Source organism: Hippopotamus amphibius, chromosome 8, assembly GCF_030028045.1.
Source record: "Hippopotamus amphibius kiboko isolate mHipAmp2 chromosome 8, mHipAmp2.hap2, whole genome shotgun sequence".
NCBI lineage: Eukaryota > Metazoa > Chordata > Mammalia > Artiodactyla > Hippopotamidae > Hippopotamus > Hippopotamus amphibius.
In genome coordinates, this window is record NC_080193.1 from 111653278 (window position 1) to 111676979 (window position 23702).

General features: G+C 38.2%; 1 protein-coding gene across 4 annotated transcripts; it reads right to left on the reverse strand.

Annotated features, from left to right (window-relative positions):
- Positions 1 to 7087: 7087 nt before the first annotated feature.
- NABP1 (nucleic acid binding protein 1) lies at positions 7088 to 15668 on the reverse strand. Of its 4 annotated transcripts, XR_009055210.1 has the most exons (7): positions 15100 to 15668; positions 14661 to 14799; positions 11982 to 12053; positions 10216 to 10291; positions 9506 to 9572; positions 8010 to 8454; positions 7088 to 7898 (listed from the first exon to the last, which is right to left on the reverse strand). XR_009055210.1 is itself a non-coding variant. In XM_057746901.1 (6 exons), exons 1-6 carry the CDS (start codon positions 15188 to 15190, stop codon positions 8285 to 8287), a joined length of 615 nt encoding a protein of 204 aa, XP_057602884.1. In that variant the 5' UTR covers positions 15191 to 15668; the 3' UTR covers positions 7088 to 8284. The 4 variants fall into 4 exon arrangements, 3 of the variants coding, with proteins under 3 accessions (XP_057602884.1, XP_057602885.1, XP_057602886.1); XM_057746901.1 differs by having other exon boundaries at positions 7088 to 8454; XM_057746902.1 differs by having other exon boundaries at positions 7088 to 8454; positions 15557 to 15660.
- Between the last annotated feature and the right edge of the window lie 8034 nt (positions 15669 to 23702).

The window sequence follows — 23702 nt, forward strand, 5'->3', positions numbered from 1 at the left end:
TCTTCATGCTTTTTTAACCATGCAACTTTCCTTTAATGTTTCCGGATTTTGAGCCATTGTTAGAATAAGTTTTATCTATTTCCAAATAATGGGGGAATTCACCCATGTTTTTCTAATATTTGTGTGTGTTGGGAGGAGGGGATCTAATTAGTCCAGTTTCCCTATCAAGATACCACCTGTGTTGTAGACTAAATTTCCTGAATTGGGTGCGTATTCAGTTGACATTTAAAGTATGACTAATTCCAAGTGAAAATGTGAATTAGTTAAATTCTGTATTCCTGTTTCCATCTCTGCCTCTACCTATAGCTGAATTCACACTCCCTTTTAAAACCAACTCAAACCCCATCTCCTGTCCACACTGTCCAGTGAGTCAGCAGGAGCCTCCCAGTTTCCATATTGCTAGGTAGCTGAAAGTACAAATTCCTGGTTGTGTGATCTCAGGCAAATTACTCAGTCCTCCTAAATCTTAGTCTTTTCATCGGTAATCTCTGAGGATAACAAAACCTCCCTCACAGGGTCATTTAATACAATCAATGAGATAATGCAGGGAACTTACTAGCATAGTACTGGCATACAGTAAGTGTGCAATCAATTATGGGTCATCCATTGAAGAAGTGGAAAGACCAAGCAATGAAAAAAGGAAAATACCTAAGACTGGGAAATGTGGAGCTTAATGCAGAAAAAGATTTGCTGGCAGTGATTAATATGAGTTGACATATACACGTGCACACAAAATGGGAAAGAATGCACAATTGTGTTTTCTTTAGTGTGTTTCATTCAGGGATGCTTCCCTATAGACTGGGAGTGGTGGGCTCTTCACTTGGCAAGGAGTTTTACACTTCTGAGTATGCCAATTCTGAATCCCTACCTGTGAGAAGAAAAGGCAGAAGCCTACGGAGCAGAAGACACCTCTGGTCAGTTCATACCTTAAGAAAAATCAGAGTTTTAGGCTCAAAATCTGCTAAATAGCTGAGCCCTAGTCCTGGCACTCCATCCCAGAGGACTTCATATCATGTGCTGCCAGGGGCTCCCCCTCCAACCCCTGACTCAGAGCTGCTCAGGGCAGAGTGGTATGTTCCAACTAGCCAACTCCTCCCAGCCACACTCACAGGACTGCAAGTCCACCTGCTCAGCTGGTCTCCATTCTAGCAGTTTCTACCCCAAGAGTCTAGGATGTCAGATGTAAATCTTGAGGGGAACAAAGGTATTAGTAAGGGCAGTGCTGGAGCTAAATTGAAACAAGGACACAGAATAAAAAATACCAAGGTCATGGAATTACATTTGTGAGGTGTGTGAGGGTGCCGGCTTTGGTTGTACTCTGGCATGGTTGAAACTGGAGTTATATAACTCAGTGAGGCAATCTAGAGCTGGCCTTGGTACGTGTGAGACTTTTACCTTTAGTTAAGCTAAGAGTGGTTTTTAAAATATCAGAAAGGTGACTGCCACTGGGGCCATGGGGAGGGGGATCCGCTTGGGAAGCTGCATGAGGAAAGTTTCTGGAGTGATGACAGTGTCCTACACCTTCACAGGGGTTGGAGTTACATGGGTGGCACAGGCATTCGTTAAAACTCACAAAAGTACACCTGAGATTTGTGCATTTCTTTGTAAATTTTACACTAAAAACTGCAAAACCTTGAACTTTAGTGAACAGGCATGCTGACATAGAGAAACATTTAGTGCACTGATGTCTGCAGTTTCCTTGAAATGTATTAAAAATGGACTAATGGATAGAATAGGATGAATAGGTGGATGTAATGAACACAAACATAGTCAGATGGTAATGATAAAATCTCTCTGGTGGGTACAGATGTTTACACAACAGTTCTTTCAACATGTTTGAAATTTCTCATCATGAAACGTTGGGGAAAGTTACCTAATGCTTTATCAGAAGCAAACCAGCAAACTCTGGACACACAGCAATCCTGAGGGCTGTCACTGGGAACACAGAGATCTTTCCAGTACCCTCTGCTCTCCCCTTGGCCACTGACCTCCTCCCCGACACAAACCCTGGCCCACACATCCTTCCTCCTCCCCTACACTTTCACAAGCATGCCCTCACCCTCTGGGCAAAGGTGAATGGAAAAACAGCACAGGGTACTCAGCTATCGGGCAGATTTTGTGATGAAGACTCAACCCAACATGCTCTCGTGGTAATTGTGGTAAATTGTCAGCAAACGTACTTTTCTGCACCCAGAAAAGACTGTAAAAGCTTGTTTAAAAAAAAAAACCTAATTGCAATTACACAAATTGCTTAATATTCCAGATTTTAAACTATAGAAAAAATTGTCTCCTACTAATGGCATGCAGAAATGACCCGTATTTGCCTCGTTTCCATTGCTCATGGGGAAAGAACATAACGTCGAGCCCTAGATACAGATGTTTTGCATACATTAGCTCACATAGTTCTCACAGCCCTGCCAGTATAGAGCCCCAATATCCTCATTTTATAATGAAGCTCCTGATCGTCATTATAAAATAGAGCCAGTAAATAGTAGATCTAGGACTCAAACCAAGAGCGCCTCAGCTCAAAATCATGTTCTTTTCACCAAAGCACATTGTCTCTGGCATTTAAAACAGGTTATGTCCTACAAAGCTAACATAACTCCAAGAACAACAGCAGTCACTTGGCCAGGATTTGACAAGATACCACTAGTAAAGGAATAAAATTTATAAGGGCAGTTTCGTGTTCTACTTCAACTGTTTTTACCAAACCACCACCCACCCAAAGGTATTTTTAACAGTTTACATTTCCCACCAGTATTATTGACAAAAGAAACAAGCATACAAAACTTAGCAACAATTCCCCTATTTTCTGTAGCTTTAGGGGCAGTTCAGGGTTTAATATACCTGCTTTAGTGAAGGGAATTTACTTTCAGCGTCAGTGTTGCCTGTTCATACATTAGAATTAAACAGATAGCCCTACTTCTCCTTAATGATCTTTCACATGATGCTTAAACCATCAAAAATTCCTATCCAATGGAATAATGGAGTCTTTTCCCCCACGTTAAGCCAGATTCCTAAACTACTGAAACAATATAGTAATCACCCAGTAGATGGCACTAGTTGTGCTAACTACCCTGTTTTTATTGGTTTTCTATCTTAATTAGTCCAGACTTAGGTAAGAGGTCTTACTCAGTTCCCTACGAGGGTTATAAATACTTGAAACAAAAGACTAGCCCCACATGGCAGTCAAATCATAACTTGCATATTACTCATTTATGGAAAATATTTATGGTATCCGCCTCTCTGAATAGAAGAGGATTAAGATCTGTAAGTGGTAGGTTCTGTAGGTATTCTCATCAATGTTTATCAGGCTTTCAGCCCCACTACTATTCAATCTGGCCAGCATCTCTCTACATAATAAAGTAAGGAACTGAGGAATGCTTTGGGGGATAGGAGGTAGAAGATGCTGCAAACAGATTTGCTGAAATAAGCAACAATAAAATCGATTTTTTTAAACAGAAATCTAGGGTGAAAAGGCTTATTTTAACTTTGACTTACATCGATCCAGAGGAAGCCAGGCAACTCCACTATGGATAACCTGTCCTTAACATATTCTATTTGAACCTAAGAGTTCAGCTCACATCCAGAGGCCGTCCTCAAACTGTTCTGCTTGGAACTACCCTGCTTTACCCATCAACTCTGACCTTCATAGGTATGTGCTTCTAAGCACAATTCTCCCACAGATTATAATCCAGAACCTTTGTATATTCTGGCCTCACAAAGATAAACTGGTATGTGTATCATGTATGTACACTTCAAAATAGTTATTTCTTTGGAATGGGAGATATCAAGGGCAGGAGACAAAAATCTTCAGGGACTTTGCTTCAAGTGCAGCTCTCCCAGACCTACGTTTCTAAGCTCTCCTCCTGGTAGAGCAGAGAAATAATCCAAACACCTGACAAGTTCCTGGAGAGAACTCATATGAGGTTTATAAACCATTCTTTGAGAGTTTTATTCAGTATCTATTCTATATGTGGACCAAGAAACTGGACTATCTCTTCCATGTCCAAAAGCATAAATTTTGATGGCATGAGATAGAAAAAAATGTACTCAAATTTTTGAAAACAGTTAAAGATCTGATTTTTAAAAACGTGTCAAAAGAAGGGAGGGAATACGGGGATATGTGTATAAAAACAGATGATTGAACTTGGTGTACCCCCCCCAAAAAAAAAAAAAGTTGTCAATAGTTGAGGCTGTCAGACAATAAACATGGTGTGACAGTGTGGACTGTGATGTGTCAACAGAGTCTCAAGAGACCTGGGCTCTAATATAATTCAACATCTAGTCCCCAAGTTTTCAGGAGGCATTGTTTTTTAAAGCTTTGGGAGCCACAGTAAGATTGTGTACTACCTATCAAGACTTTTAAAAAGACTTAAATGATATGTCTACTAGTCAAACTTGTTAAAATATTCATTTTCTCTACATCATACTGATTATCTCATAGTGGTAAACAGCTCTTCGTAACATCTTTGGACATAATGTTCTTAATGAGGAAACACACTGAATAAGTGGCTTGGCTTGTCAGATAATCTGGACTTGATTCTCTCTAGTCTGTGATCAGTGCTTTAAGAAACATCATCATACGTTTTTAACTCAGAAACCTGCAGTAATGTCGTCACAGTACTGGAAGACAAATTCTGGTACATTCCTAATAAAGCAAACCTTGAGGAATTTGGGAAAAAATTGAATACACCTGGAAAGTAAAATGTTTTTCTACCTTCTCCCTCAGGTCCTAACAACATACCATTCGTGAGAGTATTGTTTTCCCAAGGTCACAATTACATTTCCTCAGAAGCATACCTTAACTGTTACTCATTATGGCTACTGTGTAAAATGTAGGGCTGTTCACCCCAACATTTATTTAACAATTGGCTGGAACCCCAATACACTGATTTTTCACTACGGCCAAGTATATCTGCTTTTACCCATCATTAAACCTGTACCAGAGAATAACCGTGACGCTCTCCTTCTACAAATGTTCACCCTCATCAGACAGGGGATAAAACAAATTATGAGAAAGAAAAATAGATTAAAAAAAAAAAACAACAAAGGGCCATCATAGGGCAAGTTATCCCAAGAACAAGTCTAGACATAAGAACAGACGTTGGTTTGGAAAAGTGTTCCATGTTGATACTTCTTTTCACATGGTTTTCTGATTTGTCTCCAGAACCTTTGTGACTACATTAAAGTCTCCTAAGAGTCACAGCAGCCTAAAATTGCTTGGAGCAATCAGTCATTACAGTACATTATGATAGTTAATGGTATTACTAAGGTATAAGAAAAGGGAAGTCATGTCAGTAAATAAACTGGAATGTCAGATCCATATAAACTTTAACAACTGCTACTGTGTCTTAGGACTGATATAAAATACTCTCAATTTGCACCTTGTGAGAAAACTTTTTAGGGCCAGTTAACCACCTTCCTATACTTTAAGTGTTCTTCATGTATCACAGATTGCTTCTTTACTAACCTCACATTTATTTAAGTATCATTCCCTTGGCATTATTAGTATCAACCCAGAAAATTAAACATTCCTAAAATGTTAAATGATAAAAATACAAGTGACAAATACTCAGTGATATAAATATTTAGGGTAGCCTCAAGTTAAACTGTCCTCAAATTTAAAATGCAATTACTAAGACTACAGGAACAAAGGAAAAATGAGTTGATATACTATAGGAAAATCTGTCTAAATGTCCATGGGAAAGCATACTGCAGCCTTCACTGTTATACATCACCATCTGGCCTTGTGGGTTTCATCTTTCCACACCTGTACTGTAGCAACTCCACAAAGAACCTACCCGGACAGGAGGGCCCACCTGCCTAATAAGACTTCAGTCCACTTCAGAACTGGTTTGTAAAAACAAAGTGGGACCCAAACCTAGCAGTGTGTATTTCTACAGTAAATGGCTTTTGTTTCCAATAGGTGTTTAAACAAGTTGATAGCTGAAAGCACCAGGAAGGAGGAAGGTAGGAAACTTTCTTCCTCTTAACTTCTTGATGAGTACTGTCCAAGCAGGCTGGGAAGGCAAATATTCATTATGGATTGTAACACACTTTGCTTTGGTTTTGGTGGCTTCCCTTAAGAGAAAAGAAATTTGTTAATAAATGATAAAAAAAAAAAAACACAGAACGACAAGGTTAAATTATTGAGGCAAATGTCAATTACAAAGGTAAAACATAAGGTCTTTCTCTACTTAATCGCAACACGTTAAAGGGTAACAATACTTCCACAGCTACCCCTGCATTTTCTTCTATTCTTGAGGTATGATTAGACAACAAACATTTGACTGCTTATTATGAGCCAGAAATCATTCTAATCATTCACATGGAAAAATCTTAAAAACTCTACAAAGGGGTACTATTATTTACTTACTTGTTTTTATAGTTATGGACCCTAAGGCTTACAGAGGTTTCAAGCGGAATAACCTAACATCACAGGTGAAGGGAAAATCAGGCCAGGATTGGAAGCTCAGCAATCCATACCTGATTATTTTAATTTTCCAAACTCCAAAATTCTTTCTTTTAGAATCACCTTTAACACTAATCGCCTACAAATAACAGCTTTAGTGCTCCTACATCTGCTTAGATTAAAAAAAAAAAATTATGTACCAATTAAAATTTTTTTTTACTCCAAAACATTTGCAATTCTGTGAACATCTTAGGAAAATATTAGTCACAAAGCCAAATTAACTCTAATCATCAGTATATGAATAAACAAAACACTTATTTCTGTAACATACAATCCCCAGTTACTGAAGTACTATAAACAATAAGCTTCTTGAGATTATTCATTATTTCGTCTACCCTTAATACTATCCACACAGTGCCTAGTATGTGGCATGATGAAGTCTCTGTTAGACACACTGGATTAGAACAATATCTGGCACAAATTTTTATATTCAAATGCTATGGCACATCCAGAAAACAAAGTCTACTGAAATTATTTTGTTATTTGAGGTGGGGGAAAAAAGGCAAAGTGACAAATACAGAGCTAAGCAGTCACCAGGCTGAAGTCACCATTACAATTACAATAAAATGTACTGGCTCTCCGCTGTAAATCACTAAAACAGCAAAAATAAGGTAGATCTGTTAACATTAATGCAAGTTTTATTCACGAGATATGTTGAAGAAGAGTTTAATTCCAACAAAGGAAAAATTTACCAGTTATCCACCCTACAGTAAACAGTGGAACTGGACACCATTTACACACATAAATAAATTCTACCTTTACATTTCTAAATAAAGCTGTATTTGCTTCTTTGAGAGAGCCATTTCTTAACTTTTGTTGATAAGGCTTTGTGAACTGTGTTCAGAAACTCTGACAATAAACACACACACATACCCTTCAAATAAAGTACCTAGGATTTTCACTCCAGACTGAGCTTCTGCAAGTACCTAGGACCCTATAAATTAAGACTGCGTATTTCTACATAAATTCAATTTGAATTGCCTTCACTATAATATTTATCTACCATAATTTGTAAAAATTAGATCAATGTTCATTATGACTTCGTAACTCCCTCAAATTAAACTTTAATATTTGACATGGTAGTCTAAAAAAATAAACATTCAAGGCCTCCGTTTTAAATTTCCATTCAGTGTAATGCACAAAGCTGATAAATATTAATAGGACTACCCTAAAATAAAGTAAATGTAGCTTTCTTCTAAAAATTTCTTGTTATAATACAGATCACATTCTATTCCATAATTCTGATAAAGAATGTTTTTTGGTAACAGAACAAGAGTTTAGGATGATTCAGTCCTTGGAAAATCTCAATGGCAGTCACTCAATGAAGAAGTCAATCATTCCCGGAGTCGCGAACACGCAAAACTGCTGTCAGCATTGACTAAGTTTTTGTTTTTTTGGTGGTTATTGCTTTAGTTGGCAATATCTGTATTTAAGACAAAAGAACATCTTCCACTAAGCCTTATTTTAAATATTACAAAATGTATATAGAAGATAGACTCATAGAGGCTAAATGCTGATGTCGTAAGTAACTCACCCAAGAAATGGGTGCAGGTTTTTTAGAGGATATCCAAAGATCTTTTTGCTCTAAAAATAAATGCCCCTGTTCTTCAGAGTGTTCCCATTCTTCAATAGGAGACTCAAGCAGCTTAATAGCTCTGCTATAAAAAACAAACCACTCTTGTTAACAAACCAAAAACGTGAAAGGAAACAGATAAAGGATAGTTTTCACAGTTAACAATAAATAAAAGTGCAATAAGTGTTCAAGTAGGGCACGCAGTTTAAAAACTACATGTGCGTATTTGGCATTGGTCATCTTTTAAAGGCTCTCCGAGGGTCCCTGCCATTACTTATTGTGGTCATGACTGTTTGATTATTAGCTGTTCCTGGTAGCTGTGGATTTACAGGTCCCCGGCCATTGCTTCTACCAGCATATGAAAATTGGCATCCCCTTGCTTCTGGGCCAGTTTGAACCCCGTTTCCTAAAAAAGAATATAAAAAATCATCACCATTTTCAAATAGAAGTACACCTATTTGAAGTTGTAGCACATGCTGTTAATGCTTACAAGTAATATTACAGAAAACAAACACCTTTATTTTTAAACTACTGGAAAAAACTCAGTGTGAGTTCTAGGTTTTTCCAAATGTATAATTACTGTAAATATAGGATATCAACTTGATGCTTATATTAACAGGGAGAAGGAAAAAGAGCAACTTGGGCAAAAGAATGAGAAATTAATGAAGTAGGAAAAAAAGCATAAAAAATGCACTACCTACATTGTAAGGGAAAAAGAAAAGGCAAAACAGTATATAAGTATTGGCATTTGGTTCAAATAAGGTTAACAATGTTTTAAAAGAGACAACGTAATTCTAACTTTTTAAAGGAAAACACAAAGCGTCCCACAACGTCATGATCATTAGCTGTGTCAAAACATGTAGCCAACAGGTCAAATAAAACTTTGGCCACCCTAATGAACTCCAATCACAAAAGACTTTTCCTCTGGTTTTTAACAAAAAAGACTTCAAAAGACCTTTAACAAGGATGCAAGAACCACTGATCTTTGAGGGTATTTGAGAGGTAAAGGCCAATCTTTTAAAGAGGCAGCTATCAACATGTGAAAAATTAAGGTAAGCATCAATCTGAAGATAAACTGCTTTCAATACACAAAAATAACCAGTTATTCTGCATCTATTATAAATAATCACTAGATTACAGAAATTTTGAAAAAATCAACAGAAAATAAAAGTATCACCAAAACCTAGATTTCTTATTATTAGCCAATATTCACCACTGCATTCCCAGTAACTGGTCCAAATGTTTAAATACAGAATGTGCTCAATAAATTAGCTTAAGAGGGAATCTGCTTTCTAGAAAAATCAGTTATTTGAGAATTCCTTCTTTCACAACAGTTTCCCTTTTAGTACTAATTTATGCCTAAAGACAATTTTTTCCCCTAAATCTTTCATTACATTTCTTTAATTCTTATACCTGATCACAAATATGCAAAAAAAAAAAAAAAAAAAAAATCTTACCCACTGGTCCAAATGTACCTGTACCCATGTTACTATTCATGGAATTATTCTTCTGTTCATTGTGTGCCTATCAAAAAAAGGTTTTAATTTAATCAAATGAAGTTTTTTTTTTTTTTTTTAAACATAACATGTATTCATTCTTTTTTTTAACTTTCAAGGTTTTTTTTTTTTAAACAATTTAAAAAGATTTATCCAAGTCCTTTCAGTGTTAAAATATTCAGCAGTGTTTCCAGACCTTTCAGAGCTTCTGTTAGGTCTCACATCTTCCTGATACTACTCCCCGCTCCTCTAAAGTGCTAACCTCCTAAATGGCACATACAGTCATCCCTCAGTATCCCACAGGGATTGGTTCCAGGACTCCCCAGATACCCAAATCTGAAGATGTTGAAGTTTCTTGTCTAAAATGGCGTACTGTAGTCAGCCCTCTATATAAAAAGGTTCTGCATCAGCAAATTCAACCAATGCAATCCCAGTTGGCTGAATAATCCACGGATATGGAGGGCTTACTATATATTTCATGTATGATACTACAGATACCTAATACAGACTCACAAAACATATAGAATGGAAATGACTTTAAAAAGATTCTTTTTAAAATTGTCTCCATTATACTTAGGGTACGAAAAGCCTGGCAACCTAGCCATAGATTTATTGTACACAGTCAAAATTAGCCTAATCATAAAAACAGACAATACATTTGGATTAATTACCCCTTTGTTCTGTTGTCCTCGATAATCTGGGTTAGGTTCACTGAAATTTGGCACTTCTGAATAAACCATACAAAATCTGAAAGACAATAAAGAACAATTTGAATGACTTCTGAAGTAATCAACCTTTCTTTATATAACATGCATAACTTACAGGAATAAAGAATTTAGATGTCAAATGAATTAACCAAACAGCAACATGCTAACTCTTCACTTACAACAAAAACTTCCTAAATGCTTATGTTTCATTTAAAAAAAAAAAAGTCAAATATTTGATTGCCTACAATGTTTAAAACATTCTATTTTGTATTTTAATTCTTCTTCTGTACTGCAAAAAATAAATGTCAAAGATCAAGGACACAGAAACACATCTTTGTCCTGTTTTTCCACATAGGCTGATTGATGCCTCTGAACCATGTTTAGGGTTCCAGAGTGGTTTTTCCAGCAGTGGTGATGGATTTGCACTGATCCACTCACACACTCGCATCCAGTCCCTCTTTGACCAATCGCTGTGAATCTGCAAAGATAACCATGCAAGGTTAAAAGTGGATTTTGCAGGCATGAGTAAAGACACATGGCTATCAAGACAATGGTTTATCCCAATGCTTCTTATCAGCTGACTATGGTATATATTGATTAACATTACACATAAGCATTTTCCTAGCTCCTCAACCCACAAATAAATTAGAACCAGCTTTGGTAACTCCTAGACTGACCCTGACAAAGTCACTATGTATTGAGTGACCTCCAGTGGTTCTTCACATAACTGACCTCCATTATTATAAATACTTCTCTATACATGAAGGTTGGGACAGGATACTCAATCTTTCTGTAATATTTGATCCTAAGACCTTTCATAACACGTTGTTCTAATACTACTCTAAATACGAACATACGTGAATCCTAATCTTCCTCCTAGCGAAAGCAAAGTGTTACCAGTTTCCGATCTTTAAAAGCTAGCAAGATTGCTTACTTTTCCCAAATTATCTTATTCCTGCAGTGTAGAATACATTCTTCCTTTATTTTATTTATTTATTTTTTGGTGCCATTTGTGGCTTCTCTCTTTAGATATCCTCTATTTTGACAGGCATTAAGCAGACGTCTTAGGTATTAACCAAACAGAAGGACTTTATGATTTAGCTCATTGCCTACACAATACGTTATGAGTACATCCCAAACGCCTAGTCCAGCATGGAGGCTGAATTACCTTTACACCCCTAGAGAGGATGGTTCCTCCAAGTCAGGGAGGAGATTACCAGGGTAGTAGTTTATGGAAGCTCGCGTTGCGGCTGCCAGTATGGTACCTAGACTGTGGATAAATACAGGACTTCAATTGTCATTGCTGCAAGTCCTTTCACATATGGGTACATATTCACCCACAAACAGAGAAAATGAAAAATTAAACTTATGGCCTAAAACCCATACCCAGCTTCTTAACTGGCAATTCACTAGATGACAGAACTTACTTCAAATGGCACTGTGACACCTGAGAGATATACATTCCCAAAGCCTACAGAAATGGTCCCACTGGGGATTGTCTCAAGTGCAGCTTCCTAATGCTCTTTGCCAGGAAAAACTGACATTCTCAACTACAGGAAACGGTATTGATAGCTGTTCAACTAGGACATACATGCAAAGTTAAGGTGCTGCAAGCATCCAGCCTACCAGTCAAAAAGTCAAGGGAGAGGTTTATAGTTTATACCTACCACTTACTCTGTAGATATTATTTGTAATTTATTCAGCTATATGAAATGCATCTTAATACTCACTCCCCAATTTTCTGAAGTTCTCCGCCCCTTCCAGTATAAAGTGTCAGACATCCTTTCCACATGGATGCATACCTAGAAAGAAAGGAAACATCAGTTCTATGGAAATATGTATATTTCCTTCTACTTAAATCAAATAAATCTTTATACTATATTTTTTGTATTGGGGTGCAGGTGGGGCTCAAATCCTGTGTCTACCATTTATTAACCTGTTACTTACTAAGAATAATGTGAAGAAAACTACTGCCAAATTTTGACATAATCATCTAAACAATAACTAACCCCAGAGAACAGAAGCCTTTTTGCAAAACAAGCATTGCTATACTCCAAAGATCACATCTTCAGTCAAGTAACACAGGGAGAACTTTCAAACTGCAGAGATTCGGGCAGAAATTACCTTTCAATCACAGGACATATAAAATCAACACTCTAGCATTTACCTTTACATCCATGTACTTGGTCTACCAGATACTGATATAATAGTTTTTCCTTTGCCTTATAAAACACAGAGGCTAGTATGTGTTATTCCTAAGCTACTGACAATTTACTAAAATTTAACCAAGAGGCTAAAAAACTAATATCACAAATCTTTCGCTTAGCTGCTTTTCCAAATTCCCGATTTTTAGCAACAACTTGGCTGAACAATTATTTACTCTGAACAACTTCGAATGCAGACAGCATCATTAGATAAGATAATCCTATACACAAATCTAGGAAAAAGGTAAGTTAATCAATATTATAAAATAAGCCCAAGGCTTGGTTTTCAGTGGTTCTTTGCACAACTGCTATGGTAACTTCATGATTTAGAAAAATAAATTATAACCAAATATTGTTTAAGTTTGGTGATAGTTCATCTTTTAATGCAGGTTAATAAAAAGTTTACAGTTTCACATTATATATTTCTCTTCATTTAGTAAAGGTTATTTATTAAAGACTTCATCCACCACTTTCAAGTTAACACAAAAATTGACTTACGAGACAGCGCCCTACTATTTCACTTTACTAAAGTAAAAATTAATGCCCATGTTGAAAGAACATTTGAAGTTACAACTAAAACATTTGACTTCCACTTATTTTAGGAATGAGATTAATGTTTGCAGAGTTTTCTGATATGCATGCCAATATTCAAATTACCATTATTGAGATGTTTACCTTTCTTCAAAAGCTACTTCTCTTAGATTCAACTAGAATTTAAGGGACTTATAATGGGCCAGACTCTGCTGGATATGTTACTTTAGGAAGTAAGGTATAATTACTCCCATTTTACAGAAAAGGAAGTTGAAAAAGTATAACTTCAAGGTCACACTGAAGTTAGAAAATAGTAATTTCTTCGGTTTTGAATTTTCCTTTAAATTGGACTCCTCAGTAACTATACACCTTAAAATCCTATAGATGTTATATGGCTACTGACTTAGTTTTTCCACAGTTTTTTTTGATGGACACATCTATGTATTTTCTGTGACTACAAAATATGAAATAATTGAAATGAGATGCTATTTACAGTGTATAAAATAACTTCTAATCACTGGATGAGATACTTTGGCAGCCAAAAAACCTTAATTATGCTAATTCTCACCATACCCTCTGAGACAGAAATTCTCATTTGCGCAAGTTTAAGATGTGGAAGTTTAAGACATAACCAGTGTCATAATGAGTCAGTGTATGAGAAAAAAAAAAGTCGAAGTCCTGACTCTCACTTCCTTCTTTGATGATACTCTGCCTCACTTCCTGAAGATGTTGTAAGACCTGTTAAAATACTATCAAAAGGCTCTAAGCTCCTACTTTCAGGAACTTTTCCTATAGTTATGACCAATGAATTATTACAATTCTACTGACCACAAAGCTTTCAAAATCTATTTTTAAGACTCCCTCTGGCATTTTACCTTCCTAAGATAAAGACTTGGTAAATCTTTAAAGGCAGTCTAATTACTAATCAAAAAAACCAAAAAACCCAAAAAAAACAAAACAAAGGTTGTACTGAATTATTTTTAAAAGCCAATCTGCCAACTAACTCTTTTGGACAGAAGTATCATAGACATCTTTCCACCAAACGTTTTCTGCACATCATTTTGGTTTCTGTACAGCACTGACCTTACAGAAGTAGGCACAAGAAATCATTTTCGAGAATGTGCCTTCCAGATATTGTAAAATTCCTCTCTTAACTTCTACATCCGAGTAGAAATCTGATACTACAAAACCTGCTAAATTCTCCAGCTACAATCTCAATTTATGTTCACATTGTCTAAATGAGTATACAAATAAAATACCGGCAGGATTTCAAAAGTTATTAAAAAGGGGGGAAAGGTTGGAAAAAAACTGAGTGACAACTATATTAACTAGTTTATGACAAAGATGAAGTATTGACTATGTTAGTTTTAACAATCTACTAAAAAGATTCAGTAATCCCATAACAGTATTTAAAAATCTACTCAATCTGTAAACTGCGGGTGGGGTTGTTTAGATACCCGACTGAAATTGACTGCTTTTAAAGGCAAAGGTGTTTCATCCCAATGCCGTCCACCACCTGAGGTTAAAATCGAAGGGGCTCAAAAATCCTCGGAGTGGGCCACAGACAAGACGGAACTTCAGAACTTGCCACGGTCCGGGTGTCGGCCAATTCCGATTCTGCAGACTCCTACTTAGGAGGCACTCTCATCCCCCAACCCTTTTAGGAACACCTACCCTCTGGTCAACCGAATAATATCCCCTGGCTGTATAAGACCTCCGATTTCATCCCACACGGAAATAGTGATGCTGCCCGTTTTATCTGCTACTTTGCATGATCTCACTTCATGGCCGTCTTTGGTTTTGGTCACGCGTCCTGTAACGATTTAAACATCAAAAGGAGGAGGGGTGTATTAGATGATGATAATGACTTCCAAAAAACTAACTCCTCCTCCGGGATCAAAAAGCACCTGGAAGGTGGGAAGAGGTCGAGCCCCGCGTTCTCGCCGCTGGTAGGCTGCGGCTCTGGCAGGGGCCCGCGGGGCCACGTGGATGGGGGAGGGGAAAGGAAGCGGAGGAAAGGGGGAGGGGAGCCCCCAGCTCGCGGTGGCGGCGCCCTTCCCTCCTGTCCCGGGACGCACAGAGGGCGGCGGGGCGGGCTGCAGACCCCACTTACCTATCTCCAGGACAATAAAGACGACATTTAAGTTTTTCAGTCCGGGCTTAATATCTTTTATAAAAAGAGGGGGGTCGTTGACCCCGTTCATATTGAGGCAGGTGCGGCTACGCTGCGGAGGCTTGAGTGGGGAGCGAGCCGGACAAAGCTTCCCACCACCCCCGGGTCAGGGGCGAGAGCGGAGGGGCGACCTTGGACCGGGGTGGCAAGAGAAGGGGCAGAAAGCGGTTAGTCAAGGACCAAGCAAACCGGTCCAGACGGCACCGAGCCTAAAAAAAAGGGAGGGGGGTAGAAAGAGCTCACAAGTTTAAGAGAAAAAAAGACGAACCACTCCGCACACCAACCCCGCTCCCATCGGGGCGACAGGAAGGCAAGCGCGAGAACTGCCCCCTTCTTTGGATAAAAGGAAGAAAAAAAGCAAGAGGACGCCTCTGCCCAGAGTCCCGCTCACACACACGGGCGCGTGCCCTGTCTGTCCCGGGCTCCGGGGAGAGACGGGCTTTGACAGCGAACCCGAATCAGAGATCGAGCTACCGGCGCACCCAGCGTCCCAAACACCGACTGCGGAACGCGCCCGCGCGCCGGCTGAAGCCCCGGGTCGCCCCGCCCATTGTGACGTCACAAGGCGTCGGCACACCCGACGCCCCGCCCTCCAGGCTTTGGGGAGGGGAAGCCAAGAGGTGGAAACCGGCAGGCGACGCCCGCGCAGGCTCCCCCGCTCCTCCCCGGCTGTCAGCGCAGGCCCCGCCCCCTCAGCCATCCAATCGGCTCTCGGCCCCGCCCCACCCTCCTCCTGCTTCCGCCGTCTCTGCGCAGCGTCAGCTTTAGCCTGCGTAGTCTTCTTTCTTCAGGTTTCTGCACGTCAAGCTGGCCAACTTCTGGGTTTTCTTGCATTTTTTTTTTCCCCTCAGAGTTCCGTTCTCCACCACTTCCCTTTAGTTTCGTAGTCACGGGGAACAGTTGCTGTGTTTTAGGACCCCGTAGGTACGTCGAAAAGTATGCAGTAGAGTAAGAACAAGGTTCCGGAGAGGGTGGCTGGTATGAGTTGAAAGAAAAAAAAGGTAGGGATGGGTCCAGCTGTAAGGCTGGAATTTTAGGGCCGGAAAGGAAGTTAGAGATGAACTCAGCCGCCTCTTGTAAGCATATTTAAATTGAGATCCAGAAAGGTGAGGTAGTTTGCTGAAGGTCACCCAGCAACTTTGTGAGCAAGCAGGACGTCAACACAAGTTGTCCAGCCTGGTCTTGGGGCTTTTCACTCTATAATGCTAGCCAAATAGACAAGTAGTTAAGTTCCTTTGCAAATTTATTATTCTTCCTTATCCTCACACATCCGCTTCCCCTTTTTGCTTTTCCGTATGCTTGTTTTTTTAATAGATTATTTTTTAGAGCAGTTTTATGTTCATAGCAAAAGTTGGAAAGAAAGGTAGAGATTTCCCTTATATTCTCTACACCCACACACGCATAACCTCTACCCATTATCAATATTCCCCCCAGAACGGTACCTTTGTTGCAGCTGGTGAACCTACATTAACACATCATCACCCAAAGTCCAGAATTTACATTAGGGTTGGTTCTTGTTGTTGTACATTTTATGGTTTTGGACCAACGTATAATAACATGTATTCATCATTATAGTATCATACAGAGTAGTTTCACTGCCCTAAAAATCTTATGTGTGCCACCTATTTATTCATCCTTCCCTCTCCCCTAACCCCTGGCAACTACTGATATTTTTACTGTCTTCATTTTCCAGTATGTCATGTAGTTGAAATCATACAGTATGTGGCCTTTTCATATTGACTTCTTTCTTTCACTTAGTAATATGCATTCAGGTTTCCTCCAGGTCTTTTCATGAGCTGTCAACTCATGCGCTTGTTTTCATACATCCAAAACAACTGTGTAACAACAGTGGGAGACCCTGAAACATTATAACCTGGGGAGGGAATAGATGAATACAGTTTTCTTTATGTTGTGTAGTGAAAAGGGCATATGCTTTAGAAACAAACCGAGGTTTGAACTATTTACTAGCTGTGTGACCTTTAGGACAACTGATTAAGCTTTTTAGTCATAATTTAATCACCTGAAAATAAAAGGATGTCTACCTCACTGAGGACTGCATGGGCTCATAATAGTGCCTAGCAAATAGTAGATACTCAGTAAATATTTCCCCCTTGCCTATTTTCTATGATTAAAGAAAAGGAGATAATAATAGCTTAAGCTGTGATTACTTAATCGTTTCTACAATTCTATGCGGTAGTTGCTAGCTATTATCCCCATTTTACAGATGACGAAATTCACCTGAGACCACGTAGCCAGAGAAGGCCAAACTGAGTTTTGAATCTAGGCAATCTTGACCCCAGAGCCCTCTGGCCTAAAGGTAATTTTTAGACTTAAATTACAGTGGTGGAATTATGAGTCAAAACCAGACTAAACAAAGTGTTAGCAGCAAGATATAGCTATATCTATAGGGCTTTAGAGGATCGTCTGATTAACTGTTTGAGATGGTAACAGATATGTTGAGAAGAATATCAGAAGATTTGTGTGACAGAAGACTTAATTTTTCTTTGAATCTTTCTGAATATTTTTAGCTCAACCACACCATTTCCCAAACATCTGCAAACAAATAGCATAGATATATTACAGCACAAGAAATGAGTTTCAGCGATAATCACAACATTAGCAGGGGAGTCAAGACATTCTTAAGGAAGCAGAAGCTTTCAGTTCATGGACAAATAAGGTCCAGTGTGCCAAAGAAACTGGTGTAATGCTGGCAAATGATGTAAAATAATATTATAAGCATGATTTCAGTATCCAACAAAACAAATGATGGAATGTGTCAGTTAATGGCAAAAGCACATCCAATTTCAGGGTTCCCATAGACTCCCAATCTGAATCAGAAGCTCTCATTCTATCATGATTATCTGATGTGACTTGATGTTTCAACTAAATTTTCTCAAGCTATATTCTTCAACGGACAAAATTCTCACAGGAGCAATATGTAAAATCAGATGCTCCTTTTTTTTTTAAGGTTTAACAAGATCTTTAAAATGTTATCAATGGACAGTAAACCAATTAAGAATGTTCAGCAGAGCCATGGCCCAGAGTTTGGGCAAAGAAACTGGGTCATTTGTTCCCAGAAAGGGGATTAGGTAGGACCGCTGAAACCAATTTTACAAACATTTATAAAGAGGGGACACTTGGGAAACCAGCCCATGAAAGCAGAAGCTGGTGCTCAGAGGCACAGCCCAGCCCTGCCCTTCCCCCACAGTACAGAATTCAGTGGAGCATCTCTCACTTCCTTCCCTAGCAACTCAGCAGTTCTCAGAAAGGAAATGGCAGCAAGTGCTTTCTCATTCACTAAAACTAAAGGCAGTCTTGAGAAACAAGATAGTGTGAGCAGTTCAGGAACTCTTCAACCCAAGTCAGTTGGTTTAAACGACCCTTGATCACTCCTCAAGGGTGGTGGTTAATTTAAAAAAAAAAAAAAAAAAAAGGAGATGTCTAGAAGAGCAACTGTTGCCAGCCAGATAATCTATCCTAATATTACCATTCAGTGAAATAAACAAAGATCCATCACCCTGCCCAACCAGTTAGAACATGATGACGATATTGCTAATTCTTTACTATATACGCGAGATTACTTCGTGGTCTTGCTTCTAAGACTGCTGTTCTGTGGGCTTTCCTCATTTTCATAGCCCAAACATAGACTTATTCTGAGATGATGAGAGGTTTATGCCCAGAACCTCAACATCACTACTCCATGTAAAGAAGATATTGCTTAGTGAGATCCCGTACAACATAAAAGGGCATCCATTAGAATCTAGTGCATAGGTTTGCACACCACCCACTACCCATGCTCACTACTAGGTTCTGATTTCTGGGACCCCAATGATCATTTTCACTTTCTTTGTACTATCCATCTATTTTAAAGTATTATGACATCAGTAAAACACCTGGCCAAGTACTGTTTGATACTAGACATATTGTATGGTGAACTTAAAAAATAAAAAAAAATTAGCAAGAACTACAGTGCTCTCACATTACAGAGATAATCCACTTTGTAGCATAATTGGCAAGGTCAAAAAAAAAGGTCTTTTCTTAATCTTCTTTAAAAAATTTAATCAAAAGCCTCATAAGTAATGATTAGTGATATTTAAACACAAATCATCCCTATAATGATAAATGCTGCCACACATTGAGCATTTGCTCTGTGCCACGCATTTTACACTTAAAAGCACTTTATGCTTATTTATATATTACTTAATAATTCATGTAAAGTGAATTTTCTCACTTTATATACTAAGTTATGAAGCTGGAATTTAAAACCAACTGTCTGTTACATACAATGATCTTTTCTCCAAAACAGGTTATTTTCCCTGAAAAGTGCATTTCTTTGGTTTTTGAGGTGGGTAATTGGATTTTCTTTTTGAAGGTTTATAGTTCATAGTGATAAGTGCAGTAACATTTTATCTGATCTTCAGTGTCTAATTGTGTGGGGACAGTAAAGTTAGCTTGTGAGAAATAACTTTGTAGTTTCCCTTAGGAAGAAATGCATCCCTAAATGGGTTAATTCAACTCAGCTACATTATCTTTTTAATAACAAAGAGAACGACTTTGGCTTCTGTGTTCTAAAAAGTTTCCTTCAAGTGGGCAAAAATAGCTGCCTGAATTTGTTGTTTATTCAGCTGAAAAAACAAAATATTATTGACAACTGACCAAACTCAAAATTAATAAAATTATTTTTTTATTGGTGGAAAATTATCTAACTGGAGTATATATCATACACATTATACTTAAAAGGATATTGTAGAAAATGCTACAAATCATGCATACAAAGTGAGCATAAGAAGGCTTCTGTAGGATCAAAAGTCCTTTTCTTTCTATATACCTAGATGCTTTAAAAAGAATTACTTGCTATTTGCTAATTTTTCTCAGTGTCCTTTATTGCTATAGACTGAATATTTGTGTCCCCTGGAATTTGTATGTTAAAATCTAGTCCGGCCCCCCCCCAAAAAAAAAGTCTAGTCCCCAGTGTTTTAGTATTTGGAGGTGGGGCCTTTGAGAAGTGATTAGGTATAGAAAGCAGAGCCCTCATAAATGGGATTAATGCCCTTATAAAGAAGACCTGGAGGAGCTCCCTTGCCCCTTTCACCAGGTAAGTACCACAACAAAAGACAGATGTCTGTGAACCAGGAGGCAGGCTCTCACCAGATACCAAATCTGCCAGTGCCTTGATCTTGGACTTCCCAGACTCCAGAATTGTGAGATATTTATATTTCTCAATTTCTATTGTTTATAAGCCACCAGTTTATGGTATTCTGTTATAGCAGCCCTAACGGACTAAGACATATATAAAAATAAATAAACAAATGACAATTTAAAAACACAGCTCTCCTGATTTCAGAGTCCTGTTTCTTGCTCACATACATTAAGTATGAGACAGTTTCCCCTAACATCATGCCTGATACCTGTTGGAGTGGAGGACTTGATGACTCTTTATGCAATTTTGATTATCTCAGTCTCTCTATAATAAAAATATATACCTTAAAAATTTTTTTTTACAGTGTACAATTTGATATTTTTTTCTCATTAGTAATGTGTATATGGCAATCCCAATCTCCCAATTCATCCCATCCCAACCTATACCTTTTCTTATTTTAGAGCATTGTAAAGCTGACACGTGCTCTTCTTTCACACACATGCACAGGCGTGCACACCCCCCCCCCCAATAAATCACTAGGAAGAGACAGCAGATATTTCCCATACCCCATATAAGAGGTTTTCCCGTATGAACATAGAGTATCCCACTTGGAAGGATGTTTACAGATAATGTACTCTAACCCCTTCATTTTGTATGTGAAAGAATACAGGCCCAAAGATGTGAACAGGATTACCATCTATAGCCCCAATGAATTAATGGATCTCAGTTCTAATCATCATAGGCCACTAATATCATGACAAGAGGTACAGCTAGTCCAAAGCAATTAAATCAGCATCTCTGAAGGTGGAATTCAGGCATCAGTATGTTTTACAACCCCTCAGGTAATTATAATGTGCAATCAAGTCTGACAACCGGAGCAGGTTAGAAGAGATTTTTGTTGCTGTTCAGAATATTTTCTTTGTTTTTCATATACCTATTAATACTCTGGAATAATACATATTTCCCTTATACCGGCCTAGGAAATTCTACATTGAGATAAATTTCTAAAAGTGAAATTACTCAGTATATAATTAAGATTTCTGATAGGTATAGTTGGCCTTCCACATCTGCAGGTTCTGCATCCAGGGATTCAACCAACCTTGGATGGAAAAAAAATTTTTTTTAATTCCAGAAAGTTCCAAAAAGCAAAACTTGAATTTGCTGTGCAAGAGCAACTATTTACATAGCATTTACATTGTATTTTTAACTATTTACACAGCATTTGCATGGTATTAGGTATTATAAGTAATCTAGAGATAATTTAAAAATATATGGAGGGATGTGCATAGGTTATATAAAATAGCATAGTATTTGCCATTTTATATAAGGGACTTGAGTATCCTCAAATTTTGGTATCCATGTGGGGTCCTGGAACCAATCTGCTGCAGATACCAAGGGAAAACTGTATCATTAAGTTACATTTTAGGAATTTTGAAGAGATTTACACTCCCATTTGCCCTTTGTGTGTTCATTGAACATAATTCATTAATTTATTCAACAGATCTTTATTGAACAACTACTATGTGCCAGCAGTGGGACTGCATCAGTAAAAAATAATATGAACAAAAATCCCCAACTTTGTAGAGTTTACATTCTAAGTAGACAGGCAAGAGACAAAAAAATCAGTAAAATTATATAGTACATTAGAAGGCGATGAGTACTAAGGTGAAAAATGAAGCAAAGAAGGGGATAGGAATTTAGCAGGAATGGCTAAAGAGAGTGGGTGAGGAAGATGATATTTGACTGAAGATACAAAGGAGGGAAGGGAGCCATTGAAAAGGTCAAGCTACCTGGCTTTTTCCAGGAACAGTAAATAGGCTGCTGGGACTGAAGTGGAGTGAGCTAGGAGAGAGTGTAGAAGATGAAGATGAGGAGAGGGCATATCATACATGAGGACTTTGGAATGTGTTCAGCAAAGACCTGACATGCTAATCTGACTTAACAGTATCACTCTGACTGCTGGGTGGAGAACAAAAGGAACAAGTGTGAAAGTAGGGAAATCAGTTAGGTTATATATTAATCCCTGGAGATGTGCACTGGCTTGCACCAGGGTGGGAGCAGTGATGATGGTAAAATGTGATCAGCATCTCAATCTATTTGATAGAGCCAACAGGTTCAGTCTGGTTGGAAGTGGAGTATGAGAAAATGAGATGTTAGATATGACTTTCAAACCTATGGTCTGAGCAACTGGAAGGATGGAGTTGTCATTCAGTGAAATGGAGAAGACTACGGGTGGAACAGTTTTGGGGGTTGTGGAAAGATCAGGAGGGCCATTTTAGACATGAAAATCAGGAAGGCAGGAAGAACACAGGAGAGTGGTGTTCTGGATGTCAGGTACATCAGATGTTTCTGAGAAGGTGTGATTGCTGTGTCAAGTACTGCTGATAGATTATGTGAGATAAAACTAAGAGTTGATCATGGGGTTTAGCAAAAATGAAGGTCATTAGTGATGTCAACAGCAGCAGTTGTGGAGTTCGTGGGGGTGAAAACCTCAAAGGATTGAGTTCAAGAGAGAACAGAAGTTGAGGGATTGGAAATGTTAAAGCAAGTGTATGTAGCTTCTTCTAGAGGGATTGTTGCAAAGTAGAGAGAAATGGTGCAGTAACTTGAGGGAAAGGTGGAACAAAAGACACTTTTTTTAAGATGTGAAAAATAATATCATGACTGAGGCCAAGGGAGTGTTTCAGTAGAGAGAGGGAGAAATGGGGATTTCTGGAGACAGATTCTTGTCCTTGAATATTTGAGAAGGGTGGGAGCAAGTGCCCTTGTGAAGAGGTTAATAGGAGCATGGAAGATTCTTCTGTAACAGGAGGAGAGATGCTAGTGGGTGGGATGATATTGTGGTGTGAGTAAATTCTCTTCTTATTGCCACTATAAGCAAGATCATCTGTTTAGACTGAAGATGAGGAGGAGATGCTGGAAAGTGAGAAGATAGTACTAAATAGTTGTCCGGGAACATGGGAGAGTATTACAATTTTAGAACAGGACTAAAGTCTCCCTTGAAAGCAATTAACAGGAAATGTGAAATTAGACCAGCACACATGGTTTTTTATTTTTCTTCAGACACACTCATCTGTGAAGGTTTAGGCACAGACTAGGCTAAGAATAGGATTTAACCAATATTAGAGTTTTGACAAGTGATAGTAACCCTGGTTTTTGCAATGTATGTTGTACAAATATTTCCCAGTTTGGGATTTGTCCTTTCCTTTTATCTATATATTTGTTTTGAACTATAGAAATTTTATATTTTTATTTATATGGTAAAGTCTATTATCTTTTCCTATGGTTTCTTTCATTGTTTTTTGGCTTGAGGGAGTCTTTCCTCATAAAGGGATGATGTGAATGTCTATACCTTCTCTAATTTTTTATGGTTGAATTTTTAACTCTTTAATCTACCCATATG

Bases quoted from the DNA above. Each gene is read 5' to 3' on its own strand.
- NABP1 (XM_057746901.1), bottom strand. From the start codon at position 15,190: ATGAACGGGGTCAACGACCCCCCTCTTTTTATAAAAGATATTAAGCCC. The intron at 10,292-11,981 runs GTGAGTATTAAG...ATTGTCTTTCAG, and splicing joins GAACTTCAGAAAATTGGGGA to ATTTTGTATGGTTTATTCAG. The intron at 8,455-9,505 runs GTAAGATTTTTT...ATTCTTTTTTAG, and splicing joins AGGTACATTTGGACCAGTGG to GAAACGGGGTTCAAACTGGC.